Below are 15,501 nucleotides of genomic sequence, written 5' to 3'. Positions count from 1 at the left end.
CTTAAAATATCTAGAAACTAAATTTTAAATTTTTTCGACATCATTAACCTAATGATCAATGGGTTTCAAAATTTGTAATTTTAATGGTCGATGTGAGCCGTTTTTCCGTTTTATGGTGTATAGATATCCAAATCAATTGAATTTTGGTTAGAAAATTCTTTAGACTATGTAGAATAAGATCTATACTCTCGATTTTAAAGATTTCTATCATGACTTTTTTAAGAATGTTTATTTTCAACCGTTCATTTTATGTCCACTTGATGAACAAAACAACAATATCGAAAAAAATATGAAATTTGGTTTCTACATGCATTAAGTAGTATAGATCATGGTCAACGGTGCCGATCGTTGATTTGAAAGTTCTATCATAAAAAACAAATATGTGGCAACGGAGTCCGTTTGCTACCGACAACATTCCAACTCAACTCTCTCTCTCTCTATATATATAATATTTTAATGGGAAAACTTCAATAACCCCCCGTGGTTTCAAACTTTTTCATTTTAGTACCCTATGGTTTAAAGTGTATCAAGTTAGTACTATGTGGTTTCGCGCTTTCTCACTTTAGTATCCTGTGGTTTAAAGTGTATCAAGTTAGTACTCTGTGATTTTATTTTTGTATCAAGTTAGTGTCCTATAGTTTTATTTTTGTATAAAGTTAGGACCCTGTGGTTTTATTTTTCTCTTAATAAAATATTAAACCACAGGGTACTAACTTGATACATTTTAAACCACAGGGTACTAAAGTGAGAAAGTGCGAAACCACAGGGTACTAACTTGTTACACTTTAAACTACATGGTACTAAAATGAGAAAGAATGAAATCACAAGGGGGGTATTTGAAGTTTTTCCTATTTTAATTACACATAATAATATTTATTGTGTATTTTAATTATATTTATAAAGAGTTTTGGTTTTTGGGCATATTTGCTGGCCCATAAAATCAAACCAATAAAATCTTACTCTAATTATATACTCTTTCTCTCGCATTGTTACTTTTTCTAAACTATTTTTCTTAATATTGTAATATCATATTCATGCATATATTTTATATGTTAAACCTATTAGATATGTTTTTGTATTAAATTTAGATAATGTTCTCTAAAAAATAAACTATAGATTGAGCGGTGTTAAAAATTTCAAGTGGCTCGTTCAGGACTCGTGACCGCTCGACTCGAAATTAGGCTTGCGGAAGCTCAGTTCGAATTGATTTTAAAAAGTGCTTGATCCTAAATTTAGGCTTGGACTTAATTTCACAAGTTAAGCCTTTTGGAATCGGAATTAATTTCAAGTCAGGTATCAAGCTAGGGTTGTTTCCACTCCTTTAACCTGCGCCCACGCGTTCGCCACCGTGCGGAAAACCCTAGCTCCCCCTTCCTCCTCCCACTCTCTCTGCAGATCCCGTAGCCATGGCCGACGCCTACTGGAGGTACGGCGACGCCCGGTACCAGGCGGCGGCGATGGCCCCCGCCGCCACCGCCCCCACCGCCGCCGCCGCCGCCACCGCCACAGCCGCCGCCGCCGGGACGCTTAAACGGCCCCGCCCAGATTACCCTGGTTCTCTTCTCCCTCTCTCCTTCTTTGGACTTGTGTGAGCATCCCGTTTGAGACTTGTTTGTTTCCTTGTTCGTCGTTCTTTGTGCTTGAAATTTGTTATGGTCTCGTTTTTGTTCTTGTGGAAGTAGATCTAGGTTCACATTTTGCGCTTGATCTAATAAAAGATGTGGATTTTGGGAGAATTTGTGGTGAGATGTAAATTCGTTGTGATGTCACGATCTTTTCGGTATTGAGCTTGATCTGGATAGAGTTGAGATTTTTCTAGGTATATTAGCTCATGAAATTTGATTTTTTTTTGCTGCTGCAGTGGTGAAATTTTTTATTTTAGTCTAAAATTGGATAGTTTGCTGTGCTGATTTGAAAGCTTTGCTTCTCTTGGCTATTGTGCTCACTGCTTTTTCGCATACGAAGTGGTTTTAAGAAATATTTTGGGATGCTAAGCATCTTTTATCAAGAACCTCGCAAATGGTTTAATTCATGTGAACGATTTTTTCATGTAATTCCTTTTTTTTTTGTTTAAAGTAAATATTTCGTTTGATACTATACTTTATCCTTATTGACATTTTTTTCTACCTTTTTCTATCAGCTATGCAGGAATTTATATATTGCGCGTAAAACCTGATATAAGATCGGCTTAGTTTATGGAAATTGTGCAATTTGTTATTATTTTTGTGCTATCATGTCTTTCATATGAGATCAAGCTACCAATCATGTCTACCTGGAGGAAAAAAATATTTTTACGTGCACATATCTATGATCAAATTATTCACGTAATTCATGCATGTGTTGTAGGGTTGAAAAATTAGCCTTGACCAATATGATGTGGCATCGTCCTGTTGTTTTAAGCTGATATGATTTGATACATTGGAATTAGTTAGTTAATTGCAAAAGCAACTTCGACCCAGCTTTTTTGATGATCTAAAACAATGAATGCTAAATACTATGGAAACATTAAAGACAGTTAGTCAAACAAAGTAAGAGCAGATCTACTCGAAGCTTATTAGAAGGTTTGCATTGAGAAGTTTGAAGTATAGAGAACTACTACTTGATTTTTAAATTTGAGAGTATGGGTTGGGAGAAGAGGTGGGAGAAAGGAGTTGCTTGAGAGATTGGAAGATTGTGGAAGAATGAGATTGCAATAAAGGCTACTAATGATATGCAATCCTCACTTAGGCATAGAGGAACAGTAGCCCTCAATATAGGGCAGCGCTGTGTGGCTTCCTCAGATACCTTTGACACTTTAATTTTGATGCTATATGCTACTATCGCTACTGTAGTGTTCTGTTACAATAGATCCTCTTAAGTCTTTATATCCTGAAGACTCTCCTGATCCAATGAATATCTACCTCTTTTGGAGCTGCATGCTCAATCTCCAATAACTTTGTCCTTATATCACTGTTATTTGGAGAATCGTGAACATCAGCAAGAATTTGTTACCGTTACAAGAAGACTTGATAAAGTAGCTTAGGGATCTTGCTTTAGCAATTTATTACATATTTTCTTTTTTGGCATGCATTTAATTGAAATTAATTTAATCATATCTGTTTGAATATTTGTTGCCAACTTTTGATCCCGGACAACTAAATGTGTAACCCTGCTGAACTATGACGTATGACCTATGGGCTAACTGGCTTGTTGAACTAGAGTTGTGTATACTTGTGCTTTATCTGTCAAGTGACCTAAAAAGCTGTTTTTTCTCTTTCGAGAAATGTTCTGATTGGTGTGTGGACATCCACTCTGTTGAGATTGTATTATATCACTAACACATTTAAGTTATGCAAATAAACATCCTTACCAACTGAAACCTTTTGATTTTTGAAGATATGCCTAGTGGTTCGGAGGTGCCTGGTTATTATCCTCGTGAGGAAGAAAGGGCAGGTTATCGTGTAGTCAGAGACACCGATACCTTAGGAGCTTCTTATGATCGTTACTTACGAAATGGGGTACTGATTGTGACTCTTTTTTTTTTTTTTTCCTTCAATAACACGTGGCTTCAACATGGAAATTATTTTGTAGATGTCTTCCTTTGGTCCCACTGAAGCTGTTAGACCTGTGCTCGGAGCAATGCCTGGTTACCCAGCTGATGATCGGCGTATTGCAGTTGCTGGAGGTGTGGATAGCAGGACCCTTGGATATGCTGGTGTTAGGCCAGAGCCTCCTCTTCCTCCTGATGCCTCAAATACTCTGTTTGTTGAAGGTCTCCCTGCGAATGTTACTCGCAGGGAAGTTTCACGTATCCTGATGTCTCCACTTCATGTTTCTGTTCAAATCCTAAGTGCAGAAGCTTGAGCAGTAATTTCATCATTCATATATATATATAATACTATATATATATAATATATATATATATATAGAGAACTAGGCTATATGCTGTTTAATAGCACCAAGTCACTGGTGTACCAATGTTTTTGGCATTGGATTAGAGATGTGCGGTTTAGGATGATGTGGGCCCCCTAGGGTTGAGTGGGTGGTTGGTTGAATAGTATGATCTAACGGCTGTTAAATTGATACAAGGTAGATCTAACGGCGGGAAAATTATGGTGCACCAAGTTGCTTTGTGCTATTATAGCCATAGTACCAGACTCTATATATATAATATATATATTATTATATTATATATGTATACTATATGTATATATATATAGATGTATTTCCTTCACTTTTCTCCTGCAGATATCTTCCGTCCTTTTGTAGGTTTTCGTGAGGTGAGACTTGTCAATAAGGAATCCAGACACGTAAGTCAATGATTATAAGTTGTTTGTGGATATTTTGCTTTGTACTTTCTTTCTTTTTCTGTTTGTTAGCTTCATCATTTAGCTTCATGCTTACTTTCTCAACAGCCTGGAGGGGACCCGCTTATCCTGTGCTTTGTTGATTTTGCCACCCCTGCACAAGCTGCTGTTGCTTTGGATGCTTTGCAAGGTGAAAACTATATGTCCAACAATTTTCGTAACTTACTCTGAATATGTTAAATTGCATTTTAATTTCTTTCCAATTCTTTTAGCCATTCACTGTTTTGGCAAGTGCATGGCAATAATGGTAGTAGTTGGATCTGCACTTTATGGTTCTTATACGTATCTGATTTGTCTCTTTATTTGGAAATTGTCAATATTTTATCTCCTAATATTTTATCTCTAACTGTATTGAATTTCTTCACTTCTTTTCCTGTTATTTTAACATGAAGAAGTTTCAGAATCTGCCATTGACTGTTCTCCTCTGGAAAATGGATACTAGATGACTTATGAAGCTTGTATTTTCATTTATTAGTTGCTTTTGTAGTTTATCCTAAAATGTAAATCATAGGTGCACAAGTAGCTTCTATAAGCTGTTAGAAAATGACTGCTGACTAGCTGCAGGGGTGGAGAAGTGGCATTGTTTTTTCCTTTGCGAACTTTAATGGTTGGTATCTATGTCACTATTGCCGGGATCGTAGACAATCCTGCAGAACTGTGATGTACATTACACGTTCTGATTCATGGCGGGTTTCCAGTCTTGCTCATAAAAAGTCTAAAATTGAAAATAGTATAAAAGGACTTAGATTTTCTACACCTAATTTGTTAGGTTACCTAAAAGAACTATGATGAAAGAGAGGCTGTTTTGTTTTGTTTTGTTTTTTTCTTTTGAATGGTGTTTAGGAGACTATAAAACCATATCTTAACAACAGAAAAATATTTGTATAGTAAGAAAAGGTAAGCCATTGATTTTTCATGTATATCAAGCCATATTTGCCGTTCCGAATCAAACCACGTTTTGGATTAACCATCCAACTAAACCTGCTCCGTCTTTCTGCTTTACTGAGAAACCAGCGTACCATGACTCCATGACTGTATTGCATATCGCATCGTATCCCATTCCAGTTGACATTGGTTTGCATTGACTCAGTTGTAGGACTAGGATATATGACTTGTGCCTTTATTTGGTTTTTGTAGTAATATTTATTTCAGTCATAAGCATCCACTCTATCTGTCCCTCTTAGCTAACGTGCAAGTAATGCTATTCAATGTTCTAATGAATGTCATAATGTCGTGATGTAGGACAAATTAGGACAACTCTAATCTATCTTGCAAGTGATGAGCCCAAAATAAATTTAAAACCAAATTTAGAATTTTCTAGAAATTTTAGATTATTTTACATATTTTTCTAATTTATAAAAGAATTAATGAATTTTTAAATTAATTTTCGTAATTAAAAAAAATCCAAAAGTAGTACGCTCTAAAAAGAAGGTTCCGATAATTTTTTTATTTTGTATTTTTTAAAAAAAATTAAGAGAAAATTGAAGAAAATAGCCGATAATAGAGAAAGCAAATTTAAAAGAATAATAAGAGAGAAGTAGAGGAAAGGAGAAAAGAAGAAGAAGAGAAAGAGAAGATAGAACCTCTTAGAAAGAAGAATCTTACCGGCACACAGGACAGAGAAGGGGAAGGGAAGAAAATATCATGACCGCAGTTGAAATATGTCACGCCCCCGCCCCGAGTCCGCTACCGATTTGGTCCGGTTCGGGCGCGGTGAATGGACCGCCGAACGGACAGCAACTCCCCTGTCCGCCCAAGGCCTCAACGACGAGATCATGTACACAAGTTCCCAGGAAATGCACTTGTTTACATACATGATCATACAGCAATGACAAAGCACAAACAATGCATATCAACCAAGAGCAAGCAACACATGTTAGGTATACAAGTGCTAAAAGAGAGATACTTAACCATTAAACTCATTTAACTTTATACAATTAATTCATCTCATACAATCTTCCAAAACATAAGCACAATCACTCTCAAACCTCACCCTATACATCATCTGCTCTCAATACATAAGTACAGGGTAGGGCTAATGCAAAAGGTAGTAAGGCTAGCTATGTACATATACCGCTAGGGCGCTATGCCCTTGCCACAATCCTCGCGCTCACCGGGGACGCTCGAACTCGGACCTGCAACAAAGTGGGATGAGAACTACGAATAGTTTCCAGTGGGTTCGGCCGCCGACTCCGCCGATCTTCCTACTAGGTCTAAGCAGGCACAGATAGACATGCAAATAGATAGATATTTTGCTGAATTGAAATCATCTATAATAACAGGCGAGTATATAAAATGAACATCTAACTATGCCTCAATCTGAAATGATGCATGCATGTGTCATAGGGTAAAGCTAAGTACCAACTACTATGCCCAACAGCAATGTGACACATCAGGTTACCCAATCTCTTAGCGAACTCGAGAGTCGCTCGAAATCTCACATAAGTAAGTTCCATAGAGGAGGAGCTCAAGCTCAACTACCCCTGAAACCGCTTGCGGACAGATACGTTAGTCCAAGGGTAGATACGTTAACCCTCCTCGGGTGACAACTTTGGAGTGCACTACCTGTGTGGAGCTACCACACCAGACGCAGACAGGCAATGTGAGCTCGTTCCAATCTCACGAACTGTAAACATCCTACCAACTGGGATGATCTCATATCTCATCATAGAACCCAAGTGTCCTGGTACTCAATCTCATAGTGTTCCCTACACTAAGGTTTTCATATCAACTAGATGCCACTCGTTCTGTGTTCATTGTTAACTAGATGCCACTCGTTCTCAATACACTAGTTTGCAATATACTAGGTTCATATTCACATAGCACATTCATCACATACAGGGTTAACTATCTCATATTCAGCTCATGCATACTAGGTTCTCATTCACTATATCCGCGAAACCAAACTAGCCCTAGCATGCCACAATATGTAACAACTGCATATAACACCCTATAATGCTATATTACAATATGTAATTGATCAACGATAGAACTCAGACATAGAAAGCAGTTCGACTGCTTCGGGATGGCACTCCCCCACCTTTTGGTAGTGCCGCGTAGTTAGCAAACTCGACGTCACGGTCCTTTTGCGTCGCTTCAACTTCTCGGGGCAAAGCGAACCCTCAAGTATCAGTTTCGGCGATATCTTCGCGCTCGCTCGTCGGATCGACGAACCGTCTTCGCCTATGCGTTTAGAGACCTAGCAATTAGGTTTGCGACCCATTAAACGAGATCAAAACCCTAACTTTTCAAAAATCCCAAATCCGTGCCCTAGATTAGCAACGGTGAGGAAATCCGTGGCGCGAGCTTCCATTTCGAGCTCGAGCCATCTCCTTAACCTCAATAGGTTCCACTCGAACCATTTCTAAGCAACAAAACCCTAACCCAAGAAATCCACCATGGTAGGGTTGAGGGCTTACCTCAAAACCAAGCTCCAAGCTTGAGGGAGGGAGAGAAGAAGATGACCTCCTCCTTCTAATTAGTCTTCTCTTTCCTCTTTCTCTTCTTTTCCTTCCTCTCCTTCTTCTTCTCCTTCTTTTCTTTCTAGAGAGAGAGAGAGAGGGAAAGAGTGAGAGTGTGGGAGAGGGAAATGAGAGAGTGAGGGAGAGGAGTGGTCCCCCAAGCCCTTATATAGGCTATTTTGTAAATAAGCCCCTCAACTTTCCACCTATTAAATAGCCTTCACTGGCTTATTTCGTAGTGAGGGACCTATCCCAGGTCGGGGAGACCGGTCCCCGAGAGCTGCACATTCGGGCAGAGGGGATTTCGCGTTCGGGAACCTGTTCTTGCTTGAGAGACCAGTCCCCGGGAGACCGGTCCTTGTTCGAGAGACCGGTTCCCGAGAGTTGGATTTCCGAGACTTAGCCAAATTTTGGCTTCTCTCGCTGGGTTAACGTTCGGGGACCGGTCCTTACCTGCCAGAGACTGGTTGCCTCATGGGTCCCCGCCAGCCCAGCCTGATGGGACCGGTCCCTCCCTGCCAGGGACCGGTCCCCGAGAGCAAATTCTGCTCCAGTGCAGATTTTGCACTGTTGCTCTCGCGGACTCTTCCTTAATGCCCTTAATGCATTCTAATTATCTTCGGGTTTTTCGAAGCTTATACTCTCGACAATTAGTCGTTTCTAGACGAAATCTAATCCTCGAATTTCGAGAATTCACTTCCTTAGAAAACAAAAACCCAAATTTATTCCATGATGACTCATCTCCTAAATTACAATGCATAGGCTATATTTATAACCTTCAAAGCATAATCCTAATCTAATTCAAATTCTATTATTTTAGGGATCTTTCCTAATTCAAATATATCTATAAAAAAACCTAAACTATATCCCGAATTTTAATTTTTAGAGATTTATTCTGTATGATAAATCCTAAAAAATCTTTAAAACCGACTAAAACAAATTAACAACCAAAATAATTCTGAAAATTAGAAAAAATAATTAAAACCTAAACGACTCAATTAACCCTAATACAAAATTGACTCAAATAAATAAAAGATGACTCAGACCGAATCCTCTTTGAATCTGGTTCCGCATCATGTCGGGTTCAACGTGTCATTTTTGGGTTCTAACATCTTTAGAGCCAATGGGAACCTTCTTTTGAAATGTTTTCACACAATTGAGGTCAAGAAATATGTACTTTTACTAAGCAAATAGATTTTCTTATATAAACCATAGTTCTTTCTATTTCCTTTTAGCATTTCTTTTAATAAGACTATCCATGTTTCCTGTATGTTCTACCTCTGATCCATGGATATGGATGCGGGTACGGACATGATGTGATACAAATATGGTGCGTGAACATATATGCGTGTAATCTGGAAATCTACTTGTATGTGTTATTTCTGTCGGTCAAGAAATTACTTTTGCAACTTATGATACCTTTCAATCTTCAATTTTTCTCTAAGAAAATCAGTAGACATTTATTACAAAATTCAGATTATTTTCACAAACTTTCATCATTGGTGAATGTTTTAAATTGTGGGGCACGAGCTTTTGTGGAATATCGTAAAAGTATTCTAGGCATATGAACATTAATAAATCACATTTGTAAGTTATATATTAAATAATAATCTGACAACTATCTTATACTATCTGATGACGTTATCTGCTACAAGACACGGTAAGTGCATGGAAAAATCATCATGTTTTCTCAATTACTTTCAGGTGCTAGTAGATTATTTTTTTCTTGTACGCGTAGCTATTGTCTATACGTTATCTTGGTGTTTCTTGGCAGACCTTTTTGACCAGTTATATCACTATTATAAGAGTCCCTGAACATTAGTTATGGGGTTTCCCTGAAGATCTGCCAGAGCAAGAAGATTGACCAATTAATACATGTTAGGTTCTAACTTACAAAGAGCTACTGTTTATATGAGAATTGGGCCTGTATAACGCCTTCCTGTCTTACCTCTTCTGCCTTGTTTGGCATCCTGATGTAAGCCGATTACTTAATATGCGTAACGTTGTAAGTAACTGTGTCATCCTTGAAGGTACGCTGCTCCTCGCACGAAGCAGTCTCATTCGACGCGTAAATAGTCACGGTTCATTTTGCAGGTTATAAGTTTGACGAGCATGATCGTGAATCAGCCAATCTGAGGCTGCAGTTTGCTCGCCATCCTGGACCGAGGTCATCTGGTGGGCCCCGTGGTAGGCGTTAAATGGTCCGATTCCATTTACAGGTGATTTGCGAAGTCTGTGCGTTTTACATGTCTGTCAAATCTACTTGAGGATAGAGGCATCATGTTGTAGTTGTAAAGTGCACTAAATCATCATTGACGAACGCTTTCTTGTAGGCTCGGTCGTTTCATGTGGCCAAAAGTTTGCGGGGATGTAGCCGATTATCCGACTGGGAATTCGATCCGCTAGATTACTATCATCGTAGGCATAATCATATATTTGGACTCTATAGTTAGTCCAGAATGCTGTATCCGCTATTTCTTGACATAATTTCGTACTGTATTAACTAATTAACAGTGAGTGTTGGATGATGTAGACATCGTGGCTTTCAGTTGATCGCGTTTTAAGTGTGCGAAAAATGTATGTGTGACATTAGCTTTCTAGGTGGCGATTTAATACCAAATGTGATACCTAAATTTAAGGTGCTCTTTCTTGCGATCTATGTTTGTGCAGCTGGTTGGATTTCTGGTCTTCAAGTAGCCAGATGCACCAGTTAATTTTGTGATTGTAGCTAGTTGTTAACTCCCGGTAATTTAATCTATAATAGAGGATATCCTTAAGTTTTCAACCTCTTTTTTTTAAGAGTAGAACTTGTAACCATAATTATAAGGGCAATTATTGCAGCCTTTTTGAATAACTACGTACTTAAACTGCCTTTCTTTGTGGTAGTCTTTGAGAAATATCTTATCCAGCTTTAATCTATAGAAAAGTAGATGGTCATCTGTTGTATACTTGTATAGAGCTTACAAGGCATGTAAGGTTACACTAATAAGGCAAGTTGTAAAGGTCATTTAAATGGGTACAGCACTCAATAGTTTTATATGCAATTTACTTTGGCTTTTACTCAATCCTATCATTTTTTGGGTTGATTGCAAATCTAATCCTTTGGAGACCCTGATCCGAGTTTCATCCGTTGGCTTTCAAATATACAGTTTTAACTTATACAGTCTTGACCATGGTTTTTAAATTTTAGAGTTCAAATTCTAGCCATTTTAAATTGGCCACGACTTTTAATTTTGCTATCAGACTTTTGATTTGCACAAAGCATATTCTAGCAACAGTACTGATGTGGTGTCTTTTGGGACTGCAGACTGGCGACAGAAGTTATCGCAAGTAGCACTGTGTTAACGTCAGAAATTAAATTGCTGAAACTGTAAGTAGGAGAACGGAATTGAATTATCGTCAAATTTCCGGCAGTAAAAATATAATTAATTCCTTTACCTAAAGCAACCAAACTCTCATTTATTAGTCAACAATGATGGACTTTCATTTAGAAGGCTTGTTGAAGTTGTTATGAAAACACTTGAGCAATCTGCTTTTCTATTGGCTTCAGTCAATGCTGTAGACCATATTTGTACAATTCCATTTAGATTTGTCCGTCAGTGCTGAGAGGTCTTACTCAGGTAGGTTAAATCATATTCGAATCAAATCATTTCAGGTTCGGGGCAGGTTTGAATTATTTCGAGTTTGGAGCACTCGTTTATGTTTTGTCTAGTTTTGATCTGTTTGGACTTGGGTTACATTGACATGAACACAGGACATGGACACTGCAAGGCTTGGCCACCCCTAAAAACTAGGACATGAACATGGGAAGGACCGAAGGACACCACTAATCAAATATAGTAATTTATATTCATGATGTATAAAACATCAAATTCGCCAAAATATGGCTAGAGTTTTTTTTTTTTTTTTTTTTTTTTTTTTTTTTTTTTTGGGGGGAGGGGACGAATGGAGGTCTACCTTAAGGACACGAGTAGCAGCAGATAAAGGAGGAAGACAGTTTTTTTTTCTTTTTTCTTTTTTTTCTGAGTTTAGGTGCTATTGATTGTCCTAGGTTGCTTTGGGGTTTGAATTATCTGGTTCAGGTCATTTCACGTTCCGGCCTCCTTCCTTTTAGGCTGTATCAGGTTTCACGTTGTTTCGGTTTCACGTTTTAATATCAATTAGGTCCTTCGGGGTTCTCTCACTGAAGGTTGCTTTAGGTCCAGATCATTGTCTTTTCGTGTCAATCTGGCTTGGGTTGAGTAAGGTTTTATGCTTGTTGGGTTAGGTATTTTGTTTCTGGTTAACATATGCTGCTTCTAGTGGTGTGGATGGTAGCAGTTTTGGAAGATAAACTTAAGGAATTAATTGGTTCAACACAAGTATGAACCAAAAACTAAATTGTTTAGGGCAGAAAGGCTGACCAGAAATTGCATAATTCTGTCCATCTGGGTTCAGTCTGTGGGTGCGCCATGTCCACCCAATTAAGATATAACCGTGTATCTCTTCTTTTTTTTTTAAAAAAAAATGAAAACGTATATTCTATGTATTATTAATATAAGAACTCAAATGCTTAACAGTAATTGATTGGTTAGCTTCAATTGAAGATTTGTTTTTGTACATAGTACTGAGACCAAATCATATTAATTTTGTGTATCAAATCTGAAACTAAACTATTCTTGGAAAACCTGCCGGTTTAGTTTACTTATTGTAGGTAGGCAGTTTCCTTGCATACCGCTCTGGTATCATCTAACAGCAACAACTACTAAGCCTTTAATTCAACGAGTTGTAACAGGTTATATGGATTTTTTTCTTTCCATTGTTTCTACTTTTTTGAAGGTTATTTGTTATGTATTTGAAGGTTATTTGTTACGTATGTATTACTTTTCTCAGCATCCATTTTGATAGTTTTCTTTCGAAAAGTTCTATGCCGACTGCCTAGCTATCTGTTTCATCCTTGCTTCTTTATTCAGGCTTTTAGACGATGGACATAGTTACATCCTTGTAATGTATGGAAATGTTTTTCTTTACACACAAAAAGGTAACTGCCCCTGCAGCTATTTGGTAAACAATTGAATGTTTTCAAATAGTAGTTGCATAAACATATATTTATTGGTCGAAAAGAATTGAAATTTAATTCATGGCCATCTTATGATCGTAGATGAATAAACAAATTGAATATACACAATGATACTGTGATATCCTTCTTTTCTATTTTGTATAAACCAAATTCTGCTCGTGCTAACTCTTAATATAAAAATGTGCTAAACATTCTGCATGTATGGATGCTTGAAAGAAGCATTGAAATAGATATCTAGTTGATTAGTAATCTGATCTGAACATGAGTAGTCTATTGATGTTATTTTTATGGCCGATGGATTACTACATGGTTAATCATTGATCTCATATTTCAAATCATATCTTTTCTTGTTGACAGTAAGATTTCTCAGAGTAATGAAGAGCTCTAATCTCTTGGTTTCTATGGCTAGTCATTCTTCACTGTTTACTCTATGTAAATTCATGTAAGGTGAAGATGAGATATGATTGTTTTACTATGCTTTTGAAATGGTGTTCAGCACTTGCTGGTTTAATTTGATTCTGAGGTTCCTAGGATAAACTGTTTTGTAGTTTTAGTTTCTCACCTCTAGGTATTAATCTAACCTATTTGGTGATATTGGCCTCTTTGGTTTTGTTGGATTGTTTTTCAAGCCTGAGAAATATCTTGTGATTTGTGTAAAGTCCATGTTACTTCTCTTATTGTAAAGCAAATGGTTCTACATATGTGGCTTTTTTTGTTAAATTTTATAGCACTGTATGCTTGTTTAGTCATACAAATTATGGATTCGAGAGGATATAAAAGTATTCTATTTGTATAACTGTGGCCAAGTGCAGATCCAGTTCCTTATTATTATTATTATTATTATTATTATTATTATTATAAATTTAATTTGCTTCACAATAACCTAATCCCCCCTACATTCAGATTGTTTCTTGGCATTCAATTACTTGTTTAGTCTGCTGTAGTATTTTTGGATTTCTCGTGTTGTGGTCTTTAGCTCCATTAACTTTTGAATGAGCAGATCTAACTACATCATTTATAGTTTGAGCTGCTGGGTTCACTCATCCTTGGCATTTTTATGTGATGATTTAGGCTAGTGTCAGCTGGTAATTTGATTCGGTATTGTCATTGTTGATTTTGAAAACCAAAATTAATCCTCCATTGACATGACCTGTTTCCATTTGTTCTCCCTGCTTGTCATACCCTGCATCAACAGCAGACTCGTAGAACTGACGCGTATCGCTTGTCAGGCCCGTCGAGAGCTTCCAAAAAAAAAAAAAAAAAAAAACAGCTGTTTGAAGCTCAACTTGCTTGTCACTAAAATCTCTCCAATAGCTTACCACTGTCGATCATTTTATTCCCTCTTTTGGCGATCATGGGCCTCAGAATTTTTTGAGTGATTTGTTTTGGAGTTGCAGTTTCTCTGTCCTCGGTGATTCCCTGCGCAGCCGTGTTGTTACTAGGGGTGGCAATCCAGCTCGCTGTTTGCGAGCCAGCTCGTGTTCGGCTCGTTTACACCCCTAGTTGTTACTGCCACTGTGCTTGCAATTGGTGGTTGCTTCATTGTTTTCAGATACGGATTGCTAATTTCTGCTTATCTGTTTAGCTGTTTACTTCGACCCATTAATTGGTACTTAATCTTTCAGTAGTATTTGGTCCCAGCATATAGGTGTGCAAATTTGCAGGCAATATGTTTCAGATCTAGCTGTTCTATATATTTTTACTTTGGGGGCACATTTAGCTATTGCCATAAAGGAGTTGGAGTGAAAGTATATAGAAATATGCTTCTTCATTTGGTAGTATTGTGAAAAATATATCATAAATAATTTATTGCGAAATTCATCAGGCCATTTTATAGATGGAGGAAGAGAGGGTATTCTCTCCTCATATTATCTTACTGCATATTAATACATTCGAATGTCATATACTCAATAAATTAAATCCTAATTTTTGAATTGTTTATAATTAATTTTTAAGGAGTATCACGTATAATATTTGTAAATTGCATTCAATGCACTATGACTGGGCAATAAAAATATTGGGTGCATCCGGTGCAGTGTAGATCATGAACCTATTCTATTTTGATTTGATCTATCCAGGAAGTATTCTCTCAATGTGACATGTTTTTTCCTTATATTTTTTTTTTCTCTCACGGTGTATGTGCTCTCTTACTTTAATTTTTATTTAATTTAATATTTATATATTTTCTCTCTCCTCTCCCTCTCTTACGGACTCTCTCCCTCTCTCTCTCTTTCACAGTTTAATTTTTAATTTAATACTCTTATTTCTGTCTTTCTCAAAGGAAAAGACACGTCTTATTTTTTAAAAAAATTAAATTTGAATTTAATAATTATATAATTTTTAAAATGCTTACTTTTTACTTTTTTATATTATGAGTAAATATATTATATTTAAAGTTTGATGTGCTCACTCTTCTGCCTTTAATTTTTATTTAATATTCTCTTTTCTTCTCTTTCCAAATAAGATATATATATAATATATATTACTATATATATATATACTATATATATATACTATAACTATATATTATATATATATTAGTACTTATATTTGATTTTATTAAGTGATTTTACATAACCTATAATATAATAATTATAAATTTAAAATTTACACCCGCTACATATCTACCTACCAT

At 36.7% G+C, this 15,501-nt stretch overlaps 1 protein-coding gene across 2 annotated transcripts; it reads left to right on the top strand.

The window, feature by feature from the left end:
- LOC109727195 (RNA-binding protein 1-like) lies at positions 1,234-13,591 on the top strand. 2 transcript variants are annotated; one of them, XM_020257189.1, is made up of 7 exons: positions 1,244-1,554; positions 3,376-3,497; positions 3,571-3,787; positions 4,228-4,289; positions 4,395-4,476; positions 9,902-10,026; positions 10,141-10,452. In XM_020257189.1, exons 1-6 carry the CDS (start codon positions 1,407-1,409, stop codon positions 10,003-10,005), a joined length of 735 nt encoding a protein of 244 aa, XP_020112778.1. In that variant the 5' UTR covers positions 1,244-1,406; the 3' UTR covers positions 10,006-10,026; positions 10,141-10,452. The 2 variants fall into 2 exon arrangements, with proteins under 2 accessions (XP_020112779.1, XP_020112778.1); XM_020257190.1 differs by lacking the exons at positions 9,902-10,026; positions 10,141-10,452 and adding an exon at positions 13,224-13,591 and having other exon boundaries at positions 1,234-1,554.

The sequence above is a fragment of the Ananas comosus genome, linkage group 22, assembly GCF_001540865.1.
Source record: "Ananas comosus cultivar F153 linkage group 22, ASM154086v1, whole genome shotgun sequence".
In the NCBI taxonomy this organism is placed as follows: Eukaryota; Viridiplantae; Streptophyta; class Magnoliopsida; order Poales; family Bromeliaceae; genus Ananas; species Ananas comosus.
Note: the sequence above shows the minus strand (reverse complement) of the source record. Positions and strands in the feature narration are given on the sequence as shown.